At 51.6% G+C, this 22892-nt stretch overlaps 8 protein-coding genes across 8 annotated transcripts; 6 read left to right on the top strand and 2 right to left on the bottom strand.

Annotated features, from left to right (window-relative positions):
- Positions 1–525: 525 nt before the first annotated feature.
- Positions 526–1260, top strand: N7515_007389 (40S ribosomal protein uS8; the record flags this gene model as incomplete). The annotated part of the gene is made up of 3 exons (XM_056668133.1): positions 526–658; positions 937–1006; positions 1071–1260. The coding sequence occupies 3 exons, from the start codon at positions 526–528 to the stop codon at positions 1258–1260; spliced, it is 393 nt and encodes a 130-aa protein (XP_056521729.1).
- A 365-nt stretch (positions 1261–1625) lies between these two features.
- N7515_007388 (uncharacterized protein) lies at positions 1626–2886 on the top strand (the record flags this gene model as incomplete). The annotated part of the gene is made up of 4 exons (XM_056668132.1): positions 1626–1661; positions 1710–2032; positions 2137–2724; positions 2793–2886. The coding sequence occupies 4 exons, from the start codon at positions 1626–1628 to the stop codon at positions 2884–2886; spliced, it is 1041 nt and encodes a 346-aa protein (XP_056521728.1).
- A 218-nt stretch (positions 2887–3104) lies between these two features.
- N7515_007387 (uncharacterized protein) lies at positions 3105–4777 on the bottom strand (the record flags this gene model as incomplete). The annotated part of the gene is made up of 2 exons (XM_056668131.1): positions 3105–4445; positions 4511–4777. 2 exons carry the CDS (start codon positions 4775–4777, stop codon positions 3105–3107), a joined length of 1608 nt encoding a protein of 535 aa, XP_056521727.1.
- A 674-nt stretch (positions 4778–5451) lies between these two features.
- On the top strand, positions 5452–7089 carry N7515_007386 (phosphatidylserine decarboxylase 1; the record flags this gene model as incomplete). Its single annotated transcript, XM_056668130.1, has 1 exon — positions 5452–7089. The coding sequence occupies one exon, from the start codon at positions 5452–5454 to the stop codon at positions 7087–7089; it is 1638 nt and encodes a 545-aa protein (XP_056521726.1).
- Positions 7090–7734: 645 nt separating this feature from the next.
- On the top strand, positions 7735–9689 carry N7515_007385 (Auxin Efflux Carrier superfamily; the record flags this gene model as incomplete). Its single annotated transcript, XM_056668129.1, has 4 exons — positions 7735–7999; positions 8074–8240; positions 8305–9527; positions 9617–9689. 4 exons carry the CDS (start codon positions 7735–7737, stop codon positions 9687–9689), a joined length of 1728 nt encoding a protein of 575 aa, XP_056521725.1.
- Positions 9690–10224: 535 nt separating this feature from the next.
- N7515_007384 (uncharacterized protein) lies at positions 10225–10734 on the top strand (the record flags this gene model as incomplete). Its single annotated transcript, XM_056668128.1, has 1 exon — positions 10225–10734. The coding sequence occupies one exon, from the start codon at positions 10225–10227 to the stop codon at positions 10732–10734; it is 510 nt and encodes a 169-aa protein (XP_056521724.1).
- A 4221-nt stretch (positions 10735–14955) lies between these two features.
- Positions 14956–19895, top strand: N7515_007383 (non-ribosomal peptide synthetase; the record flags this gene model as incomplete). The annotated part of the gene is made up of 3 exons (XM_056668127.1): positions 14956–14978; positions 15039–15851; positions 15899–19895. The coding sequence occupies 3 exons, from the start codon at positions 14956–14958 to the stop codon at positions 19893–19895; spliced, it is 4833 nt and encodes a 1610-aa protein (XP_056521723.1).
- Positions 19896–20261: 366 nt separating this feature from the next.
- Positions 20262–22538, bottom strand: N7515_007382 (CAZyme family AA1; the record flags this gene model as incomplete). The annotated part of the gene is made up of 7 exons (XM_056668126.1): positions 20262–20645; positions 20702–21083; positions 21144–21347; positions 21399–21556; positions 21612–21943; positions 21997–22113; positions 22175–22538. The coding sequence occupies 7 exons, from the start codon at positions 22536–22538 to the stop codon at positions 20262–20264; spliced, it is 1941 nt and encodes a 646-aa protein (XP_056521722.1).
- Between the last annotated feature and the right edge of the window lie 354 nt (positions 22539–22892).

The raw sequence follows: 22892 nt of genomic DNA, 5'->3' as shown, positions 1-22892 counted from the left end.
TGGTAGAGTTTCGACTTTCGAGGGGCTTGTGATAAGCTAAACCTAATGTAGAATAGTTAGTGCCTAAGGCAAGAAGATCGATGAGTATGTATATCACCACGTGACTCTTCATTCAGATAAGGGTTGTTGTGCGGATTAACCCTACCCGCGCACCACCCGAAAAGCAAAGTTTGATCGTCCAACTTCTCTCTTCGCTTCATCCATCGTCGACCATCCTTCGAGGTATGTGATATTCCCACCCCAACGACAGCTCAGCTAGTCTGGGGATGCAATCATCTTGTCTAGATTGCTTCCGAAGATGGGAATTATAGATAATTCTCAGAGGAACTGTGATCCAGGAAGCCAAGATGATACGCATCTCCCAACTCGGCACGGGCTGAAGAACTCCTTGCAATGCAAAAAGGGGCACTCTTTGCGCTCGAAGACTAGTGGTGGCTGACTTGAACCCGCCTGCTACCAACAGATACCTCATAATCCTTTAAATTCTTTTTACGATTTTGAGAATCTCGATTCCAATCCGTCAAAATGGTCAAGACTTCCGTCCTTAACGATGCGCTCAACGCCATGAACAACGCCGAGAAGGCTGGCAAGCGCCAGGTCCTCATCCGTCCTTCCTCCAAGGTCATCGTCAAGTTCCTGTCTGTCATGCAGAAGCACGGTACGTCGAGTTGAAACCTTCTACATCGATTTCTTTTTCCTTTCTTTCTTTCTTTCTATCTTTCTATCTTTCTGCCTCTCTCCTGTCTTGAGCACATTTGTCACAGCCATTCGGGCTGATAACTAGGCGGCCGGTCTCAACCAACCCACGACGTCTGCCTTTTAAGTGTCCGATATATTGATCTGTGAAGATCTTACACGTTTTCAAAAGCGCTGTTATGGCATTCTGTATTTGACTACTTTTAAATCTTCGCAACATACTGACTCTTCTTTTCTCAGGCTACATTGGCGAGTTCGAGGAGGTCGATGACCACCGCTCCGGCAAGATCGTTATCCAGCTTAACGGCCGGTATGTATTCACCAGTACAACCTACCAACTTCACCAGAATGGCAAACTGACCTTCCCTCTCTAGCCTCAACAAGTGTGGTGTCATCAACCCCCGCTACCCCGTTCAGCTCCGTGACCTCGAGAAGTGGGCTACCCAGCTCCTTCCCTCCCGTCAGTTCGGTTACGTCGTCCTGACCACCTCCGCCGGTATCATGGACCACGAGGAGGCTCGCCGCAAGCACGTTGCCGGCAAGCTCCTCGGCTTCTTCTACTAGATGGAGAGTCTTTAAAAAAGAATTGAGAAAAGTTCTTGCTTTGACTGGTTTAGCATGGCGCTGGTGATGGGCTGGACCCTGGATTGTAATCTGGACTTTGTAGCTGTGAACAAAATACCCCATCTGTTCCGCACGTTGGTTGATTACAGTGTACATGGTTCGCTCGTATCAATGCTAAAAGATCTGGTCTGCAATTTCGTCCATCTGCTCTCTCCTTAGCACGCACGTACTCAGTAGCTTCTATTCATCGTAGCCACGGGCCGAGGTACACATTCACCGCCTTCCAGCATACAAGTATTCTGCCTTCCCCGCAACATACTCAAGTCCGGAGTATCGTTGCACATACTCTCCAGTATACATACACCATGCCTTTAGACACGATATACCTGACCCGCCACGGGGTATGAACCCCAAACAACCCTATACCAAATCTCTCTAACAAACCACAGCACCGCCTCAGCTGGACCATCGACTTCCGCACTGGAACCTATAGAGCCCAATTCCCCACGCCAACAGGAAACCCAGCCGACCCCGCGCTGACCTCTCACGGCGTGCGCCAGTCACACGAACTAGCAGCACACATCGCCAACCCGCAATTCCACCCCAAACCATTCCGCATCTACTCGAGTCCCTTCTACCGCTGCATCCAGACAATCCAGCCCACAGTCGAAGAGCTGAAGAAGATACACTCTGACGCAGACAGCCAACAAGGACGAATTGGCTCAATTGACCGACATGCGGAATTGGACATTAGACTCGAGAACGGGCTTGGGTGAGTAGCATTCCCCCCCCCCCCTTGCTTTTCCCATATAACTACATCCACACGCCATCCATCCTACAAACCTCTCCAGCAAAGATCAAACTAACAAACCCCAGAGAATGGTTCGGCGCAACAAACTTCTTCGACCACCCGCCACACCCAACCCAAGAAACAATGACAAAACACTTCCCAACCGTCCTAACCCCAACCCAAACCTACAAACCCCTCCTAATCCCCTCCCGCCGCGGCGAAACAATAACCCAATTACACAATCGCGTCGCGAAAGCCTTGGAAGGTATAATCGCCGACGTGGACGCCGAGATCAGCGAATCCGAAGCCGGACTGGCTCCGTCTCAGAGAACGAGTAAGGCGATTTTGATATGCGCGCATGCGGCGCCGCTGATTGCTATGGGTCGGGCTTTGACGGGTTGCATGCCGGATGATAGTTCGGAGGAGGATTTTAATGTTTTTACGGCTGGGTTGAGTACGTTTAAGAGGAGGGGGATGTTGTCTTCTTCTGTTGGTAGGGAGGGTGGTGATGGGAAGGATGGGAGTGGGGATGAGAGTCCGCTGGCTGAGGGGACGACGTTTATGCGGGTGTCGGCCTCTGCGCCGGCTTGGAGAGGTGCAGGTGTTGGGGGCGGATGGGATTGTGTTGCGAATGGGGATTGTGGGTTTTTGAGTGGGGGTGCTGAGCGTGGATGGTAAGTTGATTCTCTATGTTTCTTTGATGGCAATACTTGGGACTGTAACTGATTTTGAGCTCTTGTAGGCACTTTGATGGTGAAGAATCGTTTAATACGGCTGGGGGACCTATGGGGCCGCCTTCGGAGCCGGCTCCGAATGTAGGGGCTACGAAGTTGTAAGTATAGGTTGAGATGGGAAGTTGGATTGAATAGACTCAAGACGCTGCTGCTGAATAGAATATGATCAGAAGAGCCGTGAATAGAAATGCTAGAATCTCCAAAACTCGTCCAGATCTGTCATGTTGACCATAATCGGCGTGTGTGGGTAGCATCCTCTCCCAGCCAACTTTCTGCCCAGTACATTGGTGGCATACCTAGGTGTACGCCTCAACCTGTTCTTACTCTCGATGCACGGGCGCCTGCTGTGGCTCCTGACCCTGCGGTGTCTGCTCTTGCCCCTGTCGCTCCCGTGCCTGCTCCTGCTCCAGTCGCTCGCGTGCTTGTCGCTCTCGCTCAGCCAGAAAAGCTTGCTCTGCAGCAGTACGAGCCTGGGCCTGTCGTTCACCGAGTCCAGGAACCAGACTGGCAAAAAGCAGAACAAGGGATCTCTCTACGCGGCGAATCGAGTCCCAAATATCGAGCCTTGCGGCGGGGCCATTAGGCCTAGTCTGAGCTGCTGGGTCTGCCGGTCCGCCAGCATGGGTGAGACCTTCGAGATGGCGCTGCAGGGGCGTAATGATAAGACGTACAAGCTGCTGCGGAATATCGGTCTCTGACAGGAATGTTACAAGCAGCGCAACACCGACAAAGATCCAGCGCCTCCAGGTGTCCGGAGCGCTAACAAGGTAGCAGAGGAACCACAATCGGGCGAAGAGCCAGATACGGCGGATATGGCGTGCTAAACCGGCGTGCTCAATGTTGTCGCCCTGACGCTGCTGGTTAACCATTGCTTGGCGGATAGCATTCTGGACTACCGCTGCATGTGGATCAGGGGGTTGGGGTGCGCCTGCCGTGCGAGTAGCAGCTGGAATGTACGGGACGGCCGGCTGAACTTCGGGTAATGGCACAGCTTGTCCGCTTGCCACGATATGAGGCTGTCCTGTGGGCGAAGAAAGCAAGAACATCTGAGCGCCGCTCCCTCCGCTTGTATATATGCTATTTGCCGTAAAAGCATTTGTTCTATTCATGCCGTTCGAGCCAAAGAGTCGGTCCTGGGCTATAAACTCGGGTTGAAAAAGGTGTGGTTGCGTGTTAAGCAATGTGCGAGTGCGCTGTTGAGCCTCAAGAAGACGGCCAATTAATTCCGAAACCTCCGCCAGATGAAGCTGTCTTGCATCTAGTATATCCTGGAATTCAAAAATTGATGTCCGTATAAGAACAATATGCTGCATGGATATCGGCATGTTGCGGTCCAGTTGTCGCTCGACATGTTCAATTATGTTGCGGAATGATTGGACAACCCGAGGGAAATATGTATCATCGGTCTCTGATAAATTTGCAGTGGTGGATTGCGTCTCAGACGATGACGAGGGAATATTTTGATTGAGACCTGGGAGATTCGAAGTGCTAGGGCGGAATGCCGGGAATGCGCCGACTCCGGTTCCAGTAATAGAACTGGTTTGACTTGGAACGGTGGGTGCCGAAGCAAAACTTGGACTGAATTCTGGAGAGTGTATAGAGGGTGCTTCTGGGTTCGCTGGTTCCGGTGGCAGTACAAGGTGCATACTGGCAATGGTTTCCTGCAGAGATCAGTCTAGTCAGGGCACGATATCACATGGGCGTGGGCTGGAAAAGAGTTATTTACCATAGACGATACCACCGCTCGAAGCATGGCATCATTGGAACTGAGCACCTTCCCTCTGTAGATCAACCGCTGGCTAGATGCTCCAGGATTCCCAGGGAAGGAACGCTCGATCCGTTCCTTCAGCTGGCCAACTGTTATAGAGAGTGGGACGCTGTCAAGTGTGAAACGGCTTGGAGGAGGCAGAGATTGACACAGTAGATGCAGCGTGATCAAGCTCGGTGTGTCTCCATCATTCACGGGCTGCGGTGAGGATTGACCCGAGTCCATTGCTGTGGACTGTTAGTTTCCTGTTCTCCCAACTGCTTAGAGCGACGTCATCTGATTGCGCGTACCGAGTATCAACGAATTGACGTGAAATGGATATAGGCAACCCTTGGTAGCACTCCGTAGGAGCAAGAAAGGAACGTAAGAAGCAGGAGTGATGAGGCGCGATGCAAAGTCAGAGTAATCTAAATGCCGGGTTCTGGCATCGGTCGATTGATAAGAGCTTTGGATGTATCGTAGTGTATCTCTGCGGACTCAATAAGAGAGAAGAAGCTGGTGGAACTATGTTTGAGAAGATAAACAGAGTTAGGTAGCCAGAATTGTAGTTGCCAGCAACCTTTGAATGCAGATATCGACCTGGTCAAGTTGTTGATACCTGGCAACAGTCAAATGACGAGAGGGGCCAATTTCGTAGCGTTGAGATTAGGCGGGAGCAGAAGAAGCCATAGGTTTAATACAGCTATTGGGAAGATGCAAAGACTTCAGCGATACAGAAATGCCTATTAAGCGATGAAGTACAGTTGCGACTTGTCGAACGAGCTGAATAGACAGTTGGTGTCATCCACGTGCAGTTCTGCCGGGCGGTCAATCGGCAACAGGGGATTTTCCATTCTCGGAAAAAAGCGCTCAGGGCCTAGGGGTCGATTTTAGCGCTCCAGGCCGATGGATTAAACATTATGGCCAAGCGCCTTTTCACTTCATTACCTCTCCACCACTGCCCTCCCGCTGCGCCTCGGACTGGGGTTGCGTCGATGGAGGTTCTTTCATTCCGGGCCACGGCCCGTCACAAGGCCAGCCTCCGGCATTTTTCGTCCAAATCATGGAGACAATACAACAAGGACAATAATCCCGAAAACAACAAAGGAGGCTTTGGCTCACGGTTAGGCTTCGCTCTCCGCAATACCAAGGTCGAATGGTATCCCATCCCTGTCGGACTCGGAATCGGTCTACTAGGATTGCTGTCTTTTTACAAGTCGCAGCGCGCAGAACGGGAACGGGAACGTCGTGAGGCGGCTGGCGATGAATGGGAAAATGGAAAACGGCCTCCGCGTCGGCCGAGAGTCAGCCTGTCGGGGCCATGGCATGTACAGATCATGTCCACGCTGCCCCTGAAGGCTATGTCGCGTTTGTGGGGTCAATTCAACGAAATCGAACTTCCGTACTACCTCCGTGTCCCTGGGTTCAAGCTCTACTCCTGGGCCTTTGGCGTCAACCTCGATGAGGTTGCTGAGCCCGACTTGCATACGTATCCGAACCTGGCAGCATTCTTCTACCGCAAACTGAAACCTGGGGTTCGTCCATTGGATCCCGACCCACGCGCTCTTCTCGCACCCTCCGACGGCCGGATCTTACAATTTGGCATGATCGAGCGGGGCGAGGTTGAACAAGTGAAAGGAATGACATACAGCTTGGATGCTCTACTAGGATCAGCCACTCCTGCGCACGCTGACCACACCAATCGTCTTACCGACATGAAAACAGAAGACCATAAGGATGCCGAGCATATGGCCGCGCATGAGGAGTTCGCACGCATGAACGGGATTTCTTACACCCTTCCTAGCCTGCTGTCTGGCGAGAACGACGCTCCTAAACGGCATAGTTCTATGGATGCTTCAACTGCATCCAAGGCAACTTCCGAAATCCAGGTTCAAGAGGAATTGGCACGTGGCGATGGCTCTCCCTGGTACGCACCCAAAAAAGCAGCGAACCACGCCTTATTTTACGTTGTGATCTACCTAGCGCCTGGCGACTACCATCGGTTCCATTCCCCCGCTGCCTGGGTGGTCGAGAGCCGCCGCCACTTTGCAGGCGAGTTATACTCGGTTTCGCCGTACTTGCAGAGGCATCTGCCTGGTCTATTCACTCTCAACGAGCGAGTTGCACTTCTCGGTCGGTGGCGGTGGGGTTTCTTCAGTTACACACCGGTCGGAGCTACCAACGTAGGCTCAATCAAAATCAACTTTGACTCAGAGCTGCGCACCAACAGCCTGTTGACTGATACCGCTGCGGACTTGGCTGCGGCCTTGGCTGCCAAGCGCGGTGAACAGTATCCCGGCTTTGTCGAAGCGACTTACCGTCATGCTAGCCGGACCCTTAACGGACATCCCCTACAGCGTGGAGAGGAGATGGGTGGCTTCCAGCTTGGCAGCTCAATCGTACTTGTGTTTGAGGCTCCATTGGGAACTCGCAAGTCTGTTGATGCCGGCTGGCCAGATGATAGCCCGAGCGATGGTTGGACCTGGAGTATTGAGAAGGGCCAGCGCATCAAGATTGGTGAAAAATTGGGGTTTGTGAATGAGGAACGAAGCGCCTAAAGTGGCACAGCCTCACAGGCAGCAGTGGGCTGTCGAACTTTTTTGTTAATATACCAGTCCCATCTCCTTTGGGACAGAGTTCATTGAGCACTTAGTCTAATTTCAATTTCCTCTGACATTTATCGATATATCAAAATACGCCATACGGGCTTCAAGTACACAGTACGGACTACGGAGTACCTACCCTTGTGGCAATCTACTCCGTACTCCTATCTCTCCCGGGCAGTGCAGTAACAAGCACGGGCCAAGTCTTGGCGTGACGATATCGCCTCATCTCGCCCAAACGCGTCATTGCTGATCGCCCATAAGTCATAACTGGTCTTGTTTAATACTTCGTTGCACAAGAAAACATGTAGTAACCCTTGTACTATACGAAGATGTTGTATTAATGCATTTGACATCATTGCGCCATACATGTTAAATTTGAATTGGAGCCTAAGGACACAATCAAGGCCGAATGCAGCTGGGCGATAAGACAAAATCAAGCTCTATCATGGAACTATCAACGTGGGCCAGACTGCCAAGCTTGAGGACCAAACCAAGGAATGTCACGAATGTGATTCTTTCCTTCTCAACTTCACCTCACCTGTCTTGGGGTTCCCCTATTTATCAAGGACTCCGATATCTGCCTCACAACGCTCACTGATGGCCATCTTTACCGCGCCCCGATCATTTCAGAATGTCAATGCTATCATCCCTCAGGCTCCTATGGGCATCAGCCGCTTCATGCCAACCGCCCATGAGAGCCACCCCCCATTCTTTCAATTAGTGCTGCTTGTATTTGAAGCTGTGCTAGAGGTCATCTGCGTCAGCTTCCCTGGTTATATTGCCGCCCAGCAGGGCATGTTCGATGCCGACGCGCAGAAGCTGGTGGCAAATCTCAACGTGACTCTGTTCACCCCGTGCCTCAGTATGCACTCCTCTCCCGATCTCTTGGTATGGGCTTAGACCTTAGTGCGGTCGATAGCTGACTTGCTTCACTAGTTTTCACAAAGTTGGGCTCACAATTGACCGCCGAAAAGCTGACGGACCTGGCTATCATCCCGGTGATCTTTATCGTACAGACTTTCGTATCATACTTTTGCTCCTTTATTGTCTCAAAATGCTGCCGATTCAAAAAGCGACAGTCAAACTTTGTGGCTGCCATGGCGGTAAGTTGGTGTTGTCATATGCGAAATCGAACATCCAGTGCTAATGACCATTTCTTATCTATAGGTCTTCGGCAATTCAAACTCCCTCCCAATCTCTCTCGTCGTATCGCTCTCACAGACCCTCAAAGGCCTCCACTGGGACCAAATTCCAAATGACAACGATGACGAAGTCGCTGCCCGCGGGATTTTATACTTGTTGATCTTCCAGCAACTAGGCCAACTTGTGCGCTGGAGCTGGGGATACCACGTTCTCTTAGCGCCCAAGGATCGCTACCTCGAGGAGGGGGAGAGTGACGGCAGTGGCCAGTCAATCATCGAGCAGGGTCAGGCGCGATACATCGACAATCCGGAACAGACAGACCCGGATGAACCGCTTGTTCGAACACGCAGCTCAGATGATCTACACCACATCCACCCTGACAGCCGGCTGCCATCTGGAGAACAGACACCCGTGTCATCGCGACCCTATGCTTACTCGAAGGTATCATCCACCCATTCTGATGAGCCTGATCTGGATGACACTCCCTCATTCATCGGGCCGCCACCTAATGGCCCCTTCCTCCCCCGCCAAAGCTCTCGGGGCGACATCCTTCAATTTCCGGATATTGAAAACTCCGCGCGAGAAGCCGAAGAATCCGAGAGGACACAACTGCAGCGTTGGGCAGCTCATCTACGGAAATCGCGAGACCGTACCGGTCGGTGGTGGGACAAACGAACCGACGCTCTCCACACGCGTCTCCCGCCAAATGCCCAAAAAGCCCTCTTTTCCACCACGCGTGGAGTGCGTAGATTCTTCCGTGGCGCATGGGACTTCATGAACCCGCCACTGTGGGCAATGCTGGTGTCAATAATTGTCGCATCTGTTCCGGCGCTCCAGGGCCTCTTCTTCGGTGACGGTACATTCGTCCGCAACTCAGTCACTCGCGCAATTGAACAGAACGGACAGGTCGCTGTGCCACTGATATTGGTCGTGCTGGGCGCGAATCTCGCGCGCAACACGATTCCCGCAGAGGCACTAGAGGACATGGAGCATCCCCGCGAGGAACGCAAACTTATCATTGCTTCTCTCCTTGCGCGTATGCTTCTTCCTACTCTCATCATGGCGCCGATTCTGGCACTCACAGCCAAGTTTGTGCCGGTCAGCATCCTCGACGATCCGATCTTTGTTATCGTCTGCTTCCTGCTTACCGGTGCACCCTCGGCGTTGCAGTTGGCGCAGATCTGCCAGATCAACAATGTCTACGTCGGCGCCATGTCGAAGCTTCTATTCCAGAGTTACGTTGTCTGGTGAGTTTTTCCATTTTATCTACATGACGCACCATTATCCAGACCGTCAATCTCAATTGATCATTGTTAACATCTTGGCCCTTTTCTAGGATCCTTCCATCTACGCTCGTACTGGTCATGGCTGCTCTAGAAGTTGTTGAGTGGGCTGCTGCCTCTTCATAACTTTGTTGTCTATGACCATAATATTGGGAGCCCGAATGGCGAAGCTGGTCTTTCCCTCTCTTCCTTCTGGTTTCTTTCTATGGCCGTCTTTGCACAGCCTTGTAATCATATCTTTCCTTCTCTCTCGGGGGCTTTGGCTTTCAATAAGGCGTCATTCTTTGCACAGAACACGCAGTCTTGTACTTTATACTCTGTGAACCCAGTATGATTACGATTATTGTTTGGAATTGTATACCATACCTACTGCGGTTCCTGCTTACCTAGGTACCAAACAAGTTGTAGAGTGATGCCTAGACATTACAACCTCAGTTGTCACTCCATAGGTATGGAACATTGAATAAATCTCAGTCTACGTTATTGAACCGTGTTTCAACCTTCAAGTATGTCCACAGTACCTACGCGTGGGTAAGTACTCCAGCCCCCTACACAGTACACCGGGCTGCAGCTTCACCGCTCCCGAGGTCCCAACATGGATTCACCCTTGATGAGCACTGCTACATTGAAAGATTACCTATCTCATACATACCTCTTCAAGATGCAACGGGCTCTAACCAAGTCGACATTAGACATCTTCATGAGCATAAAGCCAGAACACATGCAGAACATCGTCTCGAGATCCAAGAACCACGAATACCGCAGTTATCTTCTCTCACCGAGCATCAAGTACATCTGGTTCTACACCAGCAGCCCAACGAAAGAAATCCAATACGTCGCCCGTATATCTCCAGGGAAAGACCCAGGCGAGGTTCCCGAAGACGGAGGTATCGGCAATGCAGACTTCAACGCTGGTATGAAAAGCTCCAAGTACGGCTATGAGATTCTCGCATTGTGGCGACTCAATGTCCCTGTTGGCTTGGAGAGGGCTATTGCGGAGGGATATCTGAAGGGAGCGCCGCAGAAATATTGTTGGGTGGCGTGGGACTTCTTGCTGGAATATCCGTTGGACAGGCAGGTCCTATTGTTCAAGAAGGCTGTGGACAAGAAAACGATGGCGGAGGTGCAGGGAGATGGACACGAAAATGGATCGGATGAGGATAACTGTTGAATTAGTGGAGTCCACGTGCACCTTCGATTGCTTGGGATAATCCGATACAACATACGGAGTACAGAATCTTCAAGACTACACTAAGCTTGGCAAGATGCCTACTGCGTACGCCGTAAAGCTCTTTTCCTGCTTGTTTGCCATAGCAGCTTCGTTCAGACGTCACCCCTGAACGGAAGTGGACTCCATGAAACAGCGGCGGCCCACGGGTCTAATAGTCCGGCTGTGGCGTCAGAGGCCAACTACGACACATTGTACTACATACCTAAGAATATCTCGCAATAAAGGCTGAGTGGGCCGTTGACGCAGCTCCGATGTTACTTTAACTATCCACTAGTTACAGGTTTCAAACAGATCACAATGGCCGCGCGCCAAGCACTGGCAGGCAGACATCGCAACGACCGGAGGGTTGAAGATCACTCTTGGCGAGGATAGGGTCATCAATATCCACCTCGCGTGGAAGAAAGTGGTCCAACAGTGACGGCTGGCGACCATTCAACTGAGCATGCGGCCGAATTGCTCTGGTGATCAGCATATTCGATCTACTGTACGATGCACGCAGCTCTTTGTATGGTGTCACTATTGTCTGCTCGTGGCGTGTCATGTAACGATGTACAAGGTATGGCGTACGCTGAATCCCAAGTTGATCTTCTGTATCTACATTGACGCAGCAGAGTGAACAAACTTCCGAGGGATCTTCGTGGTGACATCGCATCGCACTGGAATCCTACCAGCCATTTCCCGACTTGATAGGTGTGCCATCGCGATTGGCAATGCTCGTCGATTGATCTTCAGATCAAAGATCCTATCTCTCACGAGAATGAATCACAGTAGATACGAATCCTCAGAAGGATCATCAATCGAGACTGTCTTGCGATATCGCGAATGCATCTAATTGCTTGGAAGGCGAAGGCAACAGCGGCATCTTGCATTGTCCTTATCTTCCGCCAGTGCATCCCCTGCACCTCCCCTGAGGACCGAGCCGCAACTCCAATGTTCTCCATCCAACGTCCGCTCAGCATCATACACAAGCCGGGAGACAAGCCGTGAGGATGGCGGCAGGCATGCCAAGGGAAGCCGAGTTGAGCAAAGCATGCGAGAAAAAGCTACCAGAAGACCGGCTGAACCCTCCGCTATCACCAATTCGGCGGTAAAAACTTAAATTCCATACCTTTCCAGTATAACGACCGAAACTCCGTCGGACTCCTCGGGACCGACGCTGATGGCTCCGGGCCCTGCATGTCCCTGCATGAATAGTTTCAAGCCATACGATCGAGATCGTGATGACAATGCCATACTGCAGAGTACTTTGTGTACAAGATACATCATACAGCCAAGACCCTTCAGGCAACATATTGAAACAACCGAGGCCAATGGTTTATTGCACGCGCGTTTTGCGTGGACTAGGGGACTGTGGGTCCTGAAGATCGCCATGGCCCATGGCTAGACGGTACGGGTGGGTCAGTTAGGTCATAGTGAAGTTCCGACGAACTACGATGTTCCCGTCCAGCCCTGAAAGTTTACTTTTCGTACTCCGTAGACCCTTCAAGAGAAAAAAGAGGAGGGAAAATCCAGTTCCCCACGCCGAAAACCGGTAAACTTTCCTTTTCTGTACACAACGCCCATCTGATAAGATCAATTCAGAGTTGATCTGACTATCCGCTGTGGCGCAGATCTTGTCTGCATGGAGCTCACTAGGCGATCTGCCCCTGTAAGTCGTTAGTATAACGGATCAGATAAATCTTGATCAACTCAAACTCTTCTGCATAGACTTAGAAATTTCATTACGGAGTATTTGTGTCCGAGGTGAGGAGACTTCTACCTATTTCTTTTGAAATATTCCGAAGTGAACTCCACTGAACTTGGGGATCTTGTAAGTTACATAAAAGCAAAATCTCTATCGGGAAAGCTCATAATTCTGCCTATGGCGTTTCTTCATGTGTCAGCTCTCGTACTTATGTTCGAGCTCAAGGATTCCTGGCAGGGATAAGGCTTGGCATGATAACGTACTTTCATCATGGTGAGCGCTGATTCGTTGCCGTCGTGCACGTAGAACGCCCAATGCTTTTTCACTTTATGCTCCCGCCTGGAATGCGATATACTCCAAAAGTTTATACAGCTCCATATACACTCTACATACGTCCCACGAGTACGACAATGATATCACGTAAAGGTTGGTACCCGGAGTCCACTGCCGCGATGTGTTAGGTAATAATGCCCATGGGGCCCCCGGGAGCCCCCGGGACGGTACTACCAAGGTCCTATTTCGTAACCTTGGAATCTTGGAACCTTCCGACACTGAAGACTGGAAATGGAAAATTCTCGAAAGCCAATTCCCGGAGACTTTCAAAGTTACCATGGATCTTATCGGGGTAATTCCAATGGCGAGACACAGCCTTGAAAGGCATTGGGGACTTCCGACTTCCACTTCCGACTTCTTCCCTCTATGGTGCTGGTGGGCCATGATCGACAAGGTGAACTGTCTGGATCTGGAAGTCTGCGGCGCATGCGGTGATCTCATTTGCTGGGAGATACTCTGTACAGCAGCTTCGCAATGTAACGCCATCGTAGTTCCATCCATGGATACAACATCTACCTGGATTGGGCTGGCATCCTCTGGGGAGGAGAAGGTTTGTTTCAGTTTAATCCGTTGTGATGGCAGCAAGCGTGGGAGTTTCTCCACTATTGTCCAGACCAATGTTATGCACTACAGCGCACACGTACAAGGGCAATTTACTTGCAACGGCTTCTGTGGAGGGAGGCGACAAAGGCTCGATCTGGTTTGCGTGTTTATCCTTCAGGGTCTGTACTGACATGTACAAGTCGTATCGAATGTATCAGATTAAAATAGACAGACAGCTCAGCACATTACACGGATTAGTCCACTTTGAGATAATGACATCCCTGCAATTGCGCAAGATAACGATTTGACAGCTTTCCCGACGCAATTGATAGAAAAAATAAAAAAAGAATTCAACTGCAAAACCCATCTGATTTGGACATGTGTATATACAAATGTGCAATTCCCCATGCCGACACCTGCCGAAGCCCAAGATAAGGTCCGGGGACCCCGAGGTGTCGGGATGGATGTATTTCCCGACTGATAAGCCGAATCTATTCATGTTCGGGATTCCTCCGGTGCCGCATAACGTCATATTAACCGGGAAGAGCACGCAATGTGATAAATCGAAAATGGAAAAAGGCACTGACAATGGCCTGGTAGTACCAGGTATTGGAGGGTCCCGGAAAGGTTCTCGAGTGTCTTGTAAGGGGCCCTCAGGGCTGACAAAGTATAAGGGGTCCAGGGTCGAACTGCATAAGATCTGCATCCGAGCCAAGAGAAGAGGTCCTGTCGATCAGTGGGGCCTGCAGTTTGCCGTCAAAGTGGGTCCTTAGGCTGATATTTGGGAGGTCCTTACGATTTTCGTTGATCGGCCCCAGTAGTTACTCTACACTATCATCCACACCGAGTGTGCTCCGTAGGGGATCCGATTGCCAATAATTGCTAAGCATCGTCCGTTGTGGACCCACGTGGGTTCTCGCTTTAGTGGACGATCGATGACGATCCAGGGAAAGGCATCCCATGTGGCGGGTACGACAAAGCTTGGGGATAAGGTCATATACACAGTAGGAGATGTACATTTGGTGAGTGAATGAATATAAAGCACATGCAGCAGATACATCAGATTGTGAAAATAACCCATGCTAGATCATGCGAAGCGGCTTAAAGTCAAAAAGCTGCAGAGATCGCTAGACCCCTGGTCTCCTGAAGATAACAGAACAACTGCCTTGGCCAGTGCCAGCACAGCCAGGCATATACTGCGTACATCGGACTCCGTGCGGTAGATGTGGACTGCCATGCCAAGAGATGCATCTCCACCCCCCTCCCCTTCCCCTGTTTCTCCAACTCTGTATAGGGATTCCATGGGACAGAGCCAAGCATGAGCACCCGGACGCTCTGCGGGTCGTTCTCGACTCGCTATTGATCCAGTTAACCACATGGAGCAAAGCAGACTCGCAGATGGGTCCGTGAGGTACGAAGCACGTCGTACATCGTAATTTTCAACTCGACGGTGGATCTCAGGGCGTAGGTGTTGCCATCGAAGAGTATAAGTTGTCGAGGGCTCCTCGTTTCAGATTCCAATATTCCATAGACGTGCATTGATAGTCTGCGGGAAGTGTCTTTTGCACGGGAAATTCCTTATACAATTTATTATATACAGTATGGCAGTCATGCCAGACTCGTCGTATGTGCTCATTTTTCCGGTCCCTCTTATCTTTTGCTCTGAAGACTGACTATCAAACAGCCTCGTGGAACAGCTCTCAGACCTCCGTAACGGAGCATCACAACCAGACGCCGCCCAGAACCTCTCTTCACTATTATCCTCACATTCCGGCCCTTGGCCACTCCGTCAATTAATTTCAACGTTCCAGGACATCTACAAGTCCCTCCCCGAGTCCCTCAAAGTGAAGAATAATGAATCAGTTGCTCGCCTCCGTGCACAAGTCAAGGCAGCTACTCCTTGCATTGCAGATGTAATAGGGACAGATTCTCGTGCCGGCTTCATTGACGCCACAACCGGACGACATCTGTCCCATATCGGCATCCGGCAATTTGTACAGAACTTCCAACTACCCGTGGGACCTTCTCGCCATGGAAAGCCTCGCGTTGCTGTCATTCTGCCCAATGGTCCTCTCCTGGCAATTGCGATTCTCGCATTTGCTAATAGATACACCATTGTACCCATGGCATCAAACACGGTGCCAGAGCAACTGCACGTGGATATCGAGCAGGTGCAAGCCGATGCTGTTGTCGCGCTGGACGCTGACATTGGCAAGCTGCAATTGGACAACGGTAGCCGGCCAGTGTTTGGAATCGAGCCCCTGGAAGACCTGACCTTCCGGGTGGTTTCTGCACAACATGCGACTGCTGCAGTACACACTGCCCCTAATACCGGTGATCATATCGCCATTATCCTCTTCACCAGTGGTACCAGTGGCAACAAGAAGCTGGTTCCTATCACGAGCTTCAATCTCATCGCGGGAACGATGGCCACTATCGAGTCGGTGGAATTGTCGGAGACAGATACCTGTCTCAACATGATGCCGCTGAACCATGTGTATGTTTCCCCCGCCAGAATGCATAGGAAGTTACTAACGAAATTAGTGGTGGCATCGTTCGCAGTATCCTCTCTCCAATCCTCGCCGGCGGTGCTACCATCTGCTGCCCGGCTTTCGACCCCAGCATGTTTTGGGATGCCGTCCAAAGCCCTCACATGACCCCTACGTGGTACTATGCCACACCCACAATGCACCAGATGATCCTTGGTGAAGCCGAGCACCGCCCCGAGGCTATCCAGCAAAGTGAAATCCAGTTCATTTGTAACGCCGGTGCTGGTCTTCCACCCACTCTTGCCGTGCAGCTTCGTAATACTTTCAACTGTGTGATTCTTCCCAGTTATGGTATGACTGAATGTATGCCCATTGCCGCACCGCCAAAGAACTACACTCTGGACCGTCATGGGACATCAGGACAGATTGTTGGTCCTGAGGTTGCAATCTTGACTGAAAGTGGCAAGCATGTCCCACAACCTGAAATGCTCGGACACATTTGCATTCGTGGATCACCCGCCTTTGAGGGGTACCTCAACGCCGAGGGTAACATCGACACCAGTGCATTCGATGAGTCTGGCTGGTTCGACACCGGTGATTTGGGATACCTCGATGCCGACAACTACCTGTACATCACCGGCCGCAGCAAGGAGGTTATCAATCGTGGGGGTGAGATCATCTCTCCCGTCGAAGTGGAAGACGCTGTCCTGGCCGCGGCTAAGCACCCCGGCTCTCCACTATTCGGCCGCGTGGCTGAGACATTGGCGTTCTCTGTCCCCGATGAGGTGCTACAGGAAGTCGTCGGTGTGGTCATCGTCTCAACCCCCGGCAGTACCCGGCCTGACCTTCGTCAGCTGCATGAAGCACTGCAGCCCATCATTCACCAGCCCAAATGGCCTGCTCTTGTGGTGTACATGGACCGTGTGCCAAAGTCGAACAACAAAATCCAGCGTATCAAGCTCGCACAGCGCTTGGCCTTGGAACCTCTGACTCCGACCACGCCCCTGGCCGACCGACATTTCCAAGCTGTGTGCCCGCCAAATGGTACTCCGCTCAGTCAATCTATCCCCAAAGAGGCATGTATCATCGACAACAACATCATTCGCTCGGTTCTTACTCAGATGGCCAACACTGCTGAGGTACACATCCACAAGCACCCCCGCGATGGCTTCGCTCAGGCTGTTCTATTCGCCCCGAACCCGGATGATATTCATGTCACACCCAGCGATCTCCACGACCGCCTGGATGGATACCTTGTTCCCAGTCGCATTACTGCCCTGAAAGGACCCATGCCACTGGACTTCTATGGAAAACCCGATCAAGCTGCTATCGACGATGCAATTCGCGCCTGCAACTCGGACGGCGCCCTGTCGCCCATTCAGTCACGTGTGCGGGAGATTTTCGCTGTGGCGCTTTCTTGTGAGGCACAGGACATCTCCGCGCTTACCGATTTCTTTGCCGCTGGTGGTGACAGTCTCAGTGCCGGCCGCCTCGTCTCCCAACTTCGTCGCGAATTCAACATTTTCCTGGCCGGCGATGTTCTCTTCCACCACAGCACCGTTGGTGCCATCGAGCACAAGGTCACCGAAGCCGTTGAGGTCAAGGCTGCGAAGGGCGATGACGAGGAGGTCGAGTTGCCTGGTTGCGAGAAGACATACAGCAGCACGAATCCGCTTCTCCTGATCTTGCACTTGTTCCCTATCACCTTCTTCTACCCCATGAAGCGTGCTTTCCAGTGGCTTGTGTTCGCCTACGTTGTGGCCGAGTGCTCGTGGCGGTTCCCAATTAGCGATCTCCTCATTGGCCGTTTGCTTCTGATCGTTCTGGCTGTGCTTGCTTCTCGCATAGCTGCACACATTGTCTTCCCTATCTGCGGTATTACCTGGAAGTGGCTTGTCATCGGTCGCTACAAGGAGGGCATGTCTCCCATGTGGGGTCCGTACCACACCCGCTGGTGGTTGACTCAGAAGGCCTTGCAGGTGTGTGGAAAGGGCATGTTCAACCACTGGAACTGGTCCCGCGTGCTCTTCTATCGTCTCCTTGGCGCAAAGATTGGCAAGAACGTCACACTTTCTCCATCCACCAAGTTAGGTGAGTATGATTTGATTGAGATTGGTGACAACGTCGTCATGGATACCGCAACCCAGTGCCGGCCCTTCGCTGTGGAGCGTAACACCTCCATGCTCTTGAAGCGCATCCGCATTGGCAAGGACTGCTCTGTTGGAATCAAGTCCATCATCGCTGCTGGCGCTGATGTTCCCGAGAACACATGCATTGGTCCCAACTCGTCCAGCTGGGAACTCCAGGATGCTGATGAGTCCAACCGCGACTTGCTCACCTCTCGCGTCCCTCAACCGCATTGGATCTGGAAGCTTTTGATTGTCGAGCCTATCAAGATCCTCGTCTGGACTGCTGCTCGTCTCACTTGGATGGGTGGTCTCGTGCCTATGGTCCGGGAGTTCCCCAAGCCCACGGCCGATATGTTCATGGCCACTCTCCAATGGTACACCAACGGCCAGCGAATTGGTTTCCACATCACCGCAAGAATCTGCCGTGCGATCGGTGGCCCGATCGTACTCTTTGCGGCTGTTTGGATTATCAAGTCCCTGCTCGACATCGTCTGCGGCAAGCCCCAGCCCGGTCCTGCATCAAAGCAGAGTACCCGCCAGAAGGTACGAGCTGCTGTGCTCGCGGAGATCCTGCCCTCTGGTGATATCCACGAACTCACTCGTCTCGTCGGTCGTCACTACGAGCTTGTCTCGATGGCCATCCGTGCCCTCGGTGGCAAGGTCGGCAAGCGCGTCTACTGGCCCAGTGTCGGTCCCGCTCTCCCCGACTTCGATCTCATCGAGGTCGGCAACGACGTTGTTTTTGGCTCCCGCTCCACCCTCGTCACCTCCGATGGGTACGGTCGCGACCGCATCGTGATCGGCGACGGCGCCATGGTCGGTGACCGTGTCGTCGCTCTGCCCGGTAGTACCATTGGCCGTGAAGCAATGATTGGTTCCGGTGCTCTGCTCCGCCGTAACGGCGACTATCCCGCTAACACCGTCTGGACTGGTAGCAAGGGTGGTGAAGCCGTTCAATTCCCCAGCTCGACCTCCACCACGACGACCATGTCCGCCGCTCCCACCGTCGTCGCAAGCAGCAGCAGTAGCGCCAACAGCGCCAGTGAAGATGAGAAACACCCCAACGAGAAGAAACCACAGACCCCGACCGTCAGCGAGCTCACCGAAAAGGACACCTGCAAACCCTTCGGCCGCGCCTTCTACCGCCACGAAGCCGACTACCACGTTCTCCGCATCCACGATATCGTCGCCTACTCCGTTCTTTCCGTTGTCATCACAACAGTCTACTGGCTCCTCACCGTTGTCTTTGCCCTTCTCGCCCTCAATGCCGCACTCACTCACAGCAACGCCGCCGGCTTCGCCCAAGGTCCCTGGCGCCCATTCGTCCTGTTTGGAATGCTCTCCTCGCTCCTCGCCGGCATCAGCTTGGTCCAAGCCTTCCTTGCGCTTGGTATCATCGTCTGCATCAAATGGCTTGTCATGGGCCGTCGCAAGGAAGGCCACTTCCACTGGGACAAGAGCAGCTACAACCAGCGCTGGCAATTCCTGCTTTCCTGCGAGACTCTCATCAAGGACTGCTACGGTGGTTCCGGTCTCTTGCCTATGATCACTGGATCTGCCTATATCAGCTGGTACTACCGTCTGCTGGGCGCGACTATCGGAAAGGACTGTGCGATCCATGCCAACGGTACTCCCAGCATTTACTTTACAGAGCCTGATCTCCTCACCATTGGGGATCGTGTTGCCGTTGATGATGCCAGTTTGGTATGCCATGTGAACTCGCGTGGTGGATTTGAGTTGCATACCTTGAAGGTCGGAGATCGGAGTATCTTGCGCGCTGGTTCGCGGTTGATGTCTGGTGCTTCGATGGGCCAGGATACTTGTCTTCTGGAGCATACGCTCGTCCTCTCTGGTGACCATGTTGAAGATGGTGATACCCTCCAAGGATGGCCTGCTGAGGGCTTTGACAAAAAGCGTGTTTAGATGCTTCCTCTTTCTCTATCCTTTCACTCTTTCTCTTTTTGCTTCCTTCTCCCTCACATCCTTTTCATTTTGACCTTCACTGTCCATTTCATTACGTTTCTTTATACCTCGCTTCATTCTTTGTCAATTTTTCTTTTTCTGTTGCATTGTCGCTTTTCGCTGCTTGGCTTGTTTCGGTCCTTTGATATCCTTGCATTTCCTTTATACATATAGAGCCTATGAACCCGTATAGATGGTCATGGAAAAAATCTTAAGCGTTTTCCAGAGAATCCAACGTTGTCTTACCAATCCTCCTCCTACCTTGAAATATTTAGAATTGGCTACGAAGTAAATCAGTGAGATATTAAGTAACTAGGACTTCCTACCTCAAAGAGAGCAAAGTCCCTCACTACTAACATGCGCAGCCAATCCCGCCGGATCACCCTGCACATCAACAATCATGGCCATACCCGTCGCAAAATGCCAAGGGATATGGCAATGAAACAACCACACGCCAGGATTATCCGCCCGGAAACGGAGGACAGCATAGCCGCGACTTGGGATGTTGACTGTATCACGCAAAGCAACCCGCGACTTGCCATATAGGCCGGAAATAAAAGCAGTCTTGGGGCTGTGAACAGTCTCTGTACCATCTTTCTCCGGTTCTGAATCAGGTCCTAGGTGTGCTGGGATTTCTTCCGTGAAAGGGTCGTAGGAACCCCAGCCGAATTCTGCTTGGTGAACTGCGAGAACGTAGAAATGGTGCCCATGCTGGATGAATACTCGTTAGTGAATAGATCTGTGGGTTAGGGAGAGAGCAGCCTTACCAAGTGAAAGGGATGGGAGCCTTCGTCTAGATTATTGACCACTAGGTCTACCCACGTCGGCCCGTGTCCTGTAGTTATTGCCAGCTGATTTGCATCCCATTCGTTTCTTGGCAGGGAGGCTAGATGGGCGGATGGACGTTGCTGGGGCTTCCAGCTGGTTTGATTGAAGTAGCCGAATGGCTTGTTGGAAAATTGGGCCAGTTTCTGGATTTTGGTGTAGACAACGTGTGTTTGTTCCGCTTTGGGTGGAATCGCATCAATAATAGATTGTGCAGAAGGCACTTCTTCAAGGTCGAGGTGGTGATGGGTGATGTTACTGGGCCGGTGGTCGATGGGGAAGGTCTGGTCTGGAGTCAATGCTGGGTTGGGGTACTTGAAGCAACTGGTGAATATTAGTAAGTATGTCCTGGAGATGGTAGTGCTTTGAGAAGGCTCTTCATACTCTTTATCCAATTGAATTGTTATGGATGACGACTCTGCCGTAGTCCCTGAGACCGGCCGGACTATAAAGTCCATGCGTTGGCCAGGGAAGAGTACACCGACGGAGTTGATATCTGTCGCTTTGGAACGTTCTACATCAACACTATCTACCTGGAGTAGGTCCAGGTAATGGCGATCGAACAAGAGACTAAACCCAGCAAGTGCTCTAAAATATGGTTAATTAGAATCGCTTTGAGCTTCAAGTGCTATTACATACCCTGTGTTGACCACCCGAATTCGATAGGTGGTGCGAGGATCGAGGTTAAAAATTGAATAGTCCACCAGTTGATTGATGCAGTCAACTGGCCGAGCAGGGACCGCCATCATGCAGTCAAAATACCCTGCCCCATTGATAAGGAGGGAATCAGGAACAGGCTAACACCAATGTCAGATAACGTTTCAATTCTCATGGCCGCGCATCGGGACACACCTCATTACCAAAATTTCCTGGATCCATATACCATTCAAGGACATCAACCGCAGGGCGGTGATACCAGTCACCGATAAGTAGCAGAATCTCTTTATCATAAGTATAATGATGAATCTCATCGCGAGCCCGGGATATCAGGCCCCGGACAGTCGATCTGGAAGCTGGTGCATGAATGACCAGCCCACCATAAAGCCCATCCACACGCGCAACCCCTGAGTGATCATGGTACCAGGAAGTGCCACTCTGATCAGATGGTATCGTCAGATTGTAGACGAATTGGCTTCCGGAAGCTATCGGGCATTGGGAAACCCCGGCCGCCCCATCCATGACATCTATAACAGTCAGCCTGAGACTTTAAACCAATAATAGAAAGGGGAAGACACACTTGCTACATGAAGGCCGTGCCAATGCAGAGCAATCGACTCTTCCGGCAAGGCGTTGGTAACGGTGATGATCAAGGTGTCACCAGAGCGGGCCTCCACAGTTGGTCCCGGGAACAAGCCTAGTTCGATATTTCCCAGTCAGATTGGTGATAACTGTACCAATAGGTTGATTCGACAGACCGTTGATAAGATAGACCCGCTTCAACACACCATCTGGTCTGCGATCATCCGATGTCACGCGCCAATTCAGATATTGAGTCGTCGGTTCCCGGTACACATGATCTTCCGGATGAAGCTCTATTTGTGGCCGAGCATTGATGGCTTCTGTTTGGGGTTGTTGGTAGTTTCCGCCGAGTAAGATCATGGGCGTGAGAGAGAAGGCGGGGGTGAATTGTAGCAGATACACTAGTCCGATCAAGAGACATGCAGCCAATGAGCAGCGCACAACTGACCATGGCAGGTATAGGAACTCCGGTCTTGAAGGAGGGATAGGTTCTTTCTGAGTGGGAATAGACTTCCGACCTCCACTGCTCTGTTTCTGCATGGTCTACCAGCGACCGAGTATAGCATAGATGATTGATCCTAAAGGGTTTTGAGAAGTGTAACAAATGTCAAGTAGGTGTCAGAGGGAGAAGAGTCCGCGCTATGACCTCATTCCACCCTTGCTGCCAAGGGGAATGCACGTCTGAATCAACGTTCAATGCGACCTTACAGAAATGCATGCAACCCACGTGCCCCTCCTGATCAAATCAGGCCAGGGGAAAATCATGATCGGGTGTTCCTGATGGACCACGGGGATCCTATCCATGGATAAAGTAGTGAATCTGCATTGTGATGGATGTTGCACATGTGCACTAAACCCGAAGTATATGGATCGTCCCTGCCGAAAGTCTCTTTT

Source organism: Penicillium bovifimosum (genome assembly GCF_028826915.1).
Source record: "Penicillium bovifimosum strain IBT 22155 chromosome Unknown utg000005l_segment0_segment0, whole genome shotgun sequence".
Classification (NCBI taxonomy): Eukaryota; Fungi; Ascomycota; class Eurotiomycetes; order Eurotiales; family Aspergillaceae; genus Penicillium; species Penicillium bovifimosum.
The sequence above is the reverse complement of the archived record's forward strand: the minus strand, read 5'-3'. Positions and strand labels throughout refer to the sequence as shown.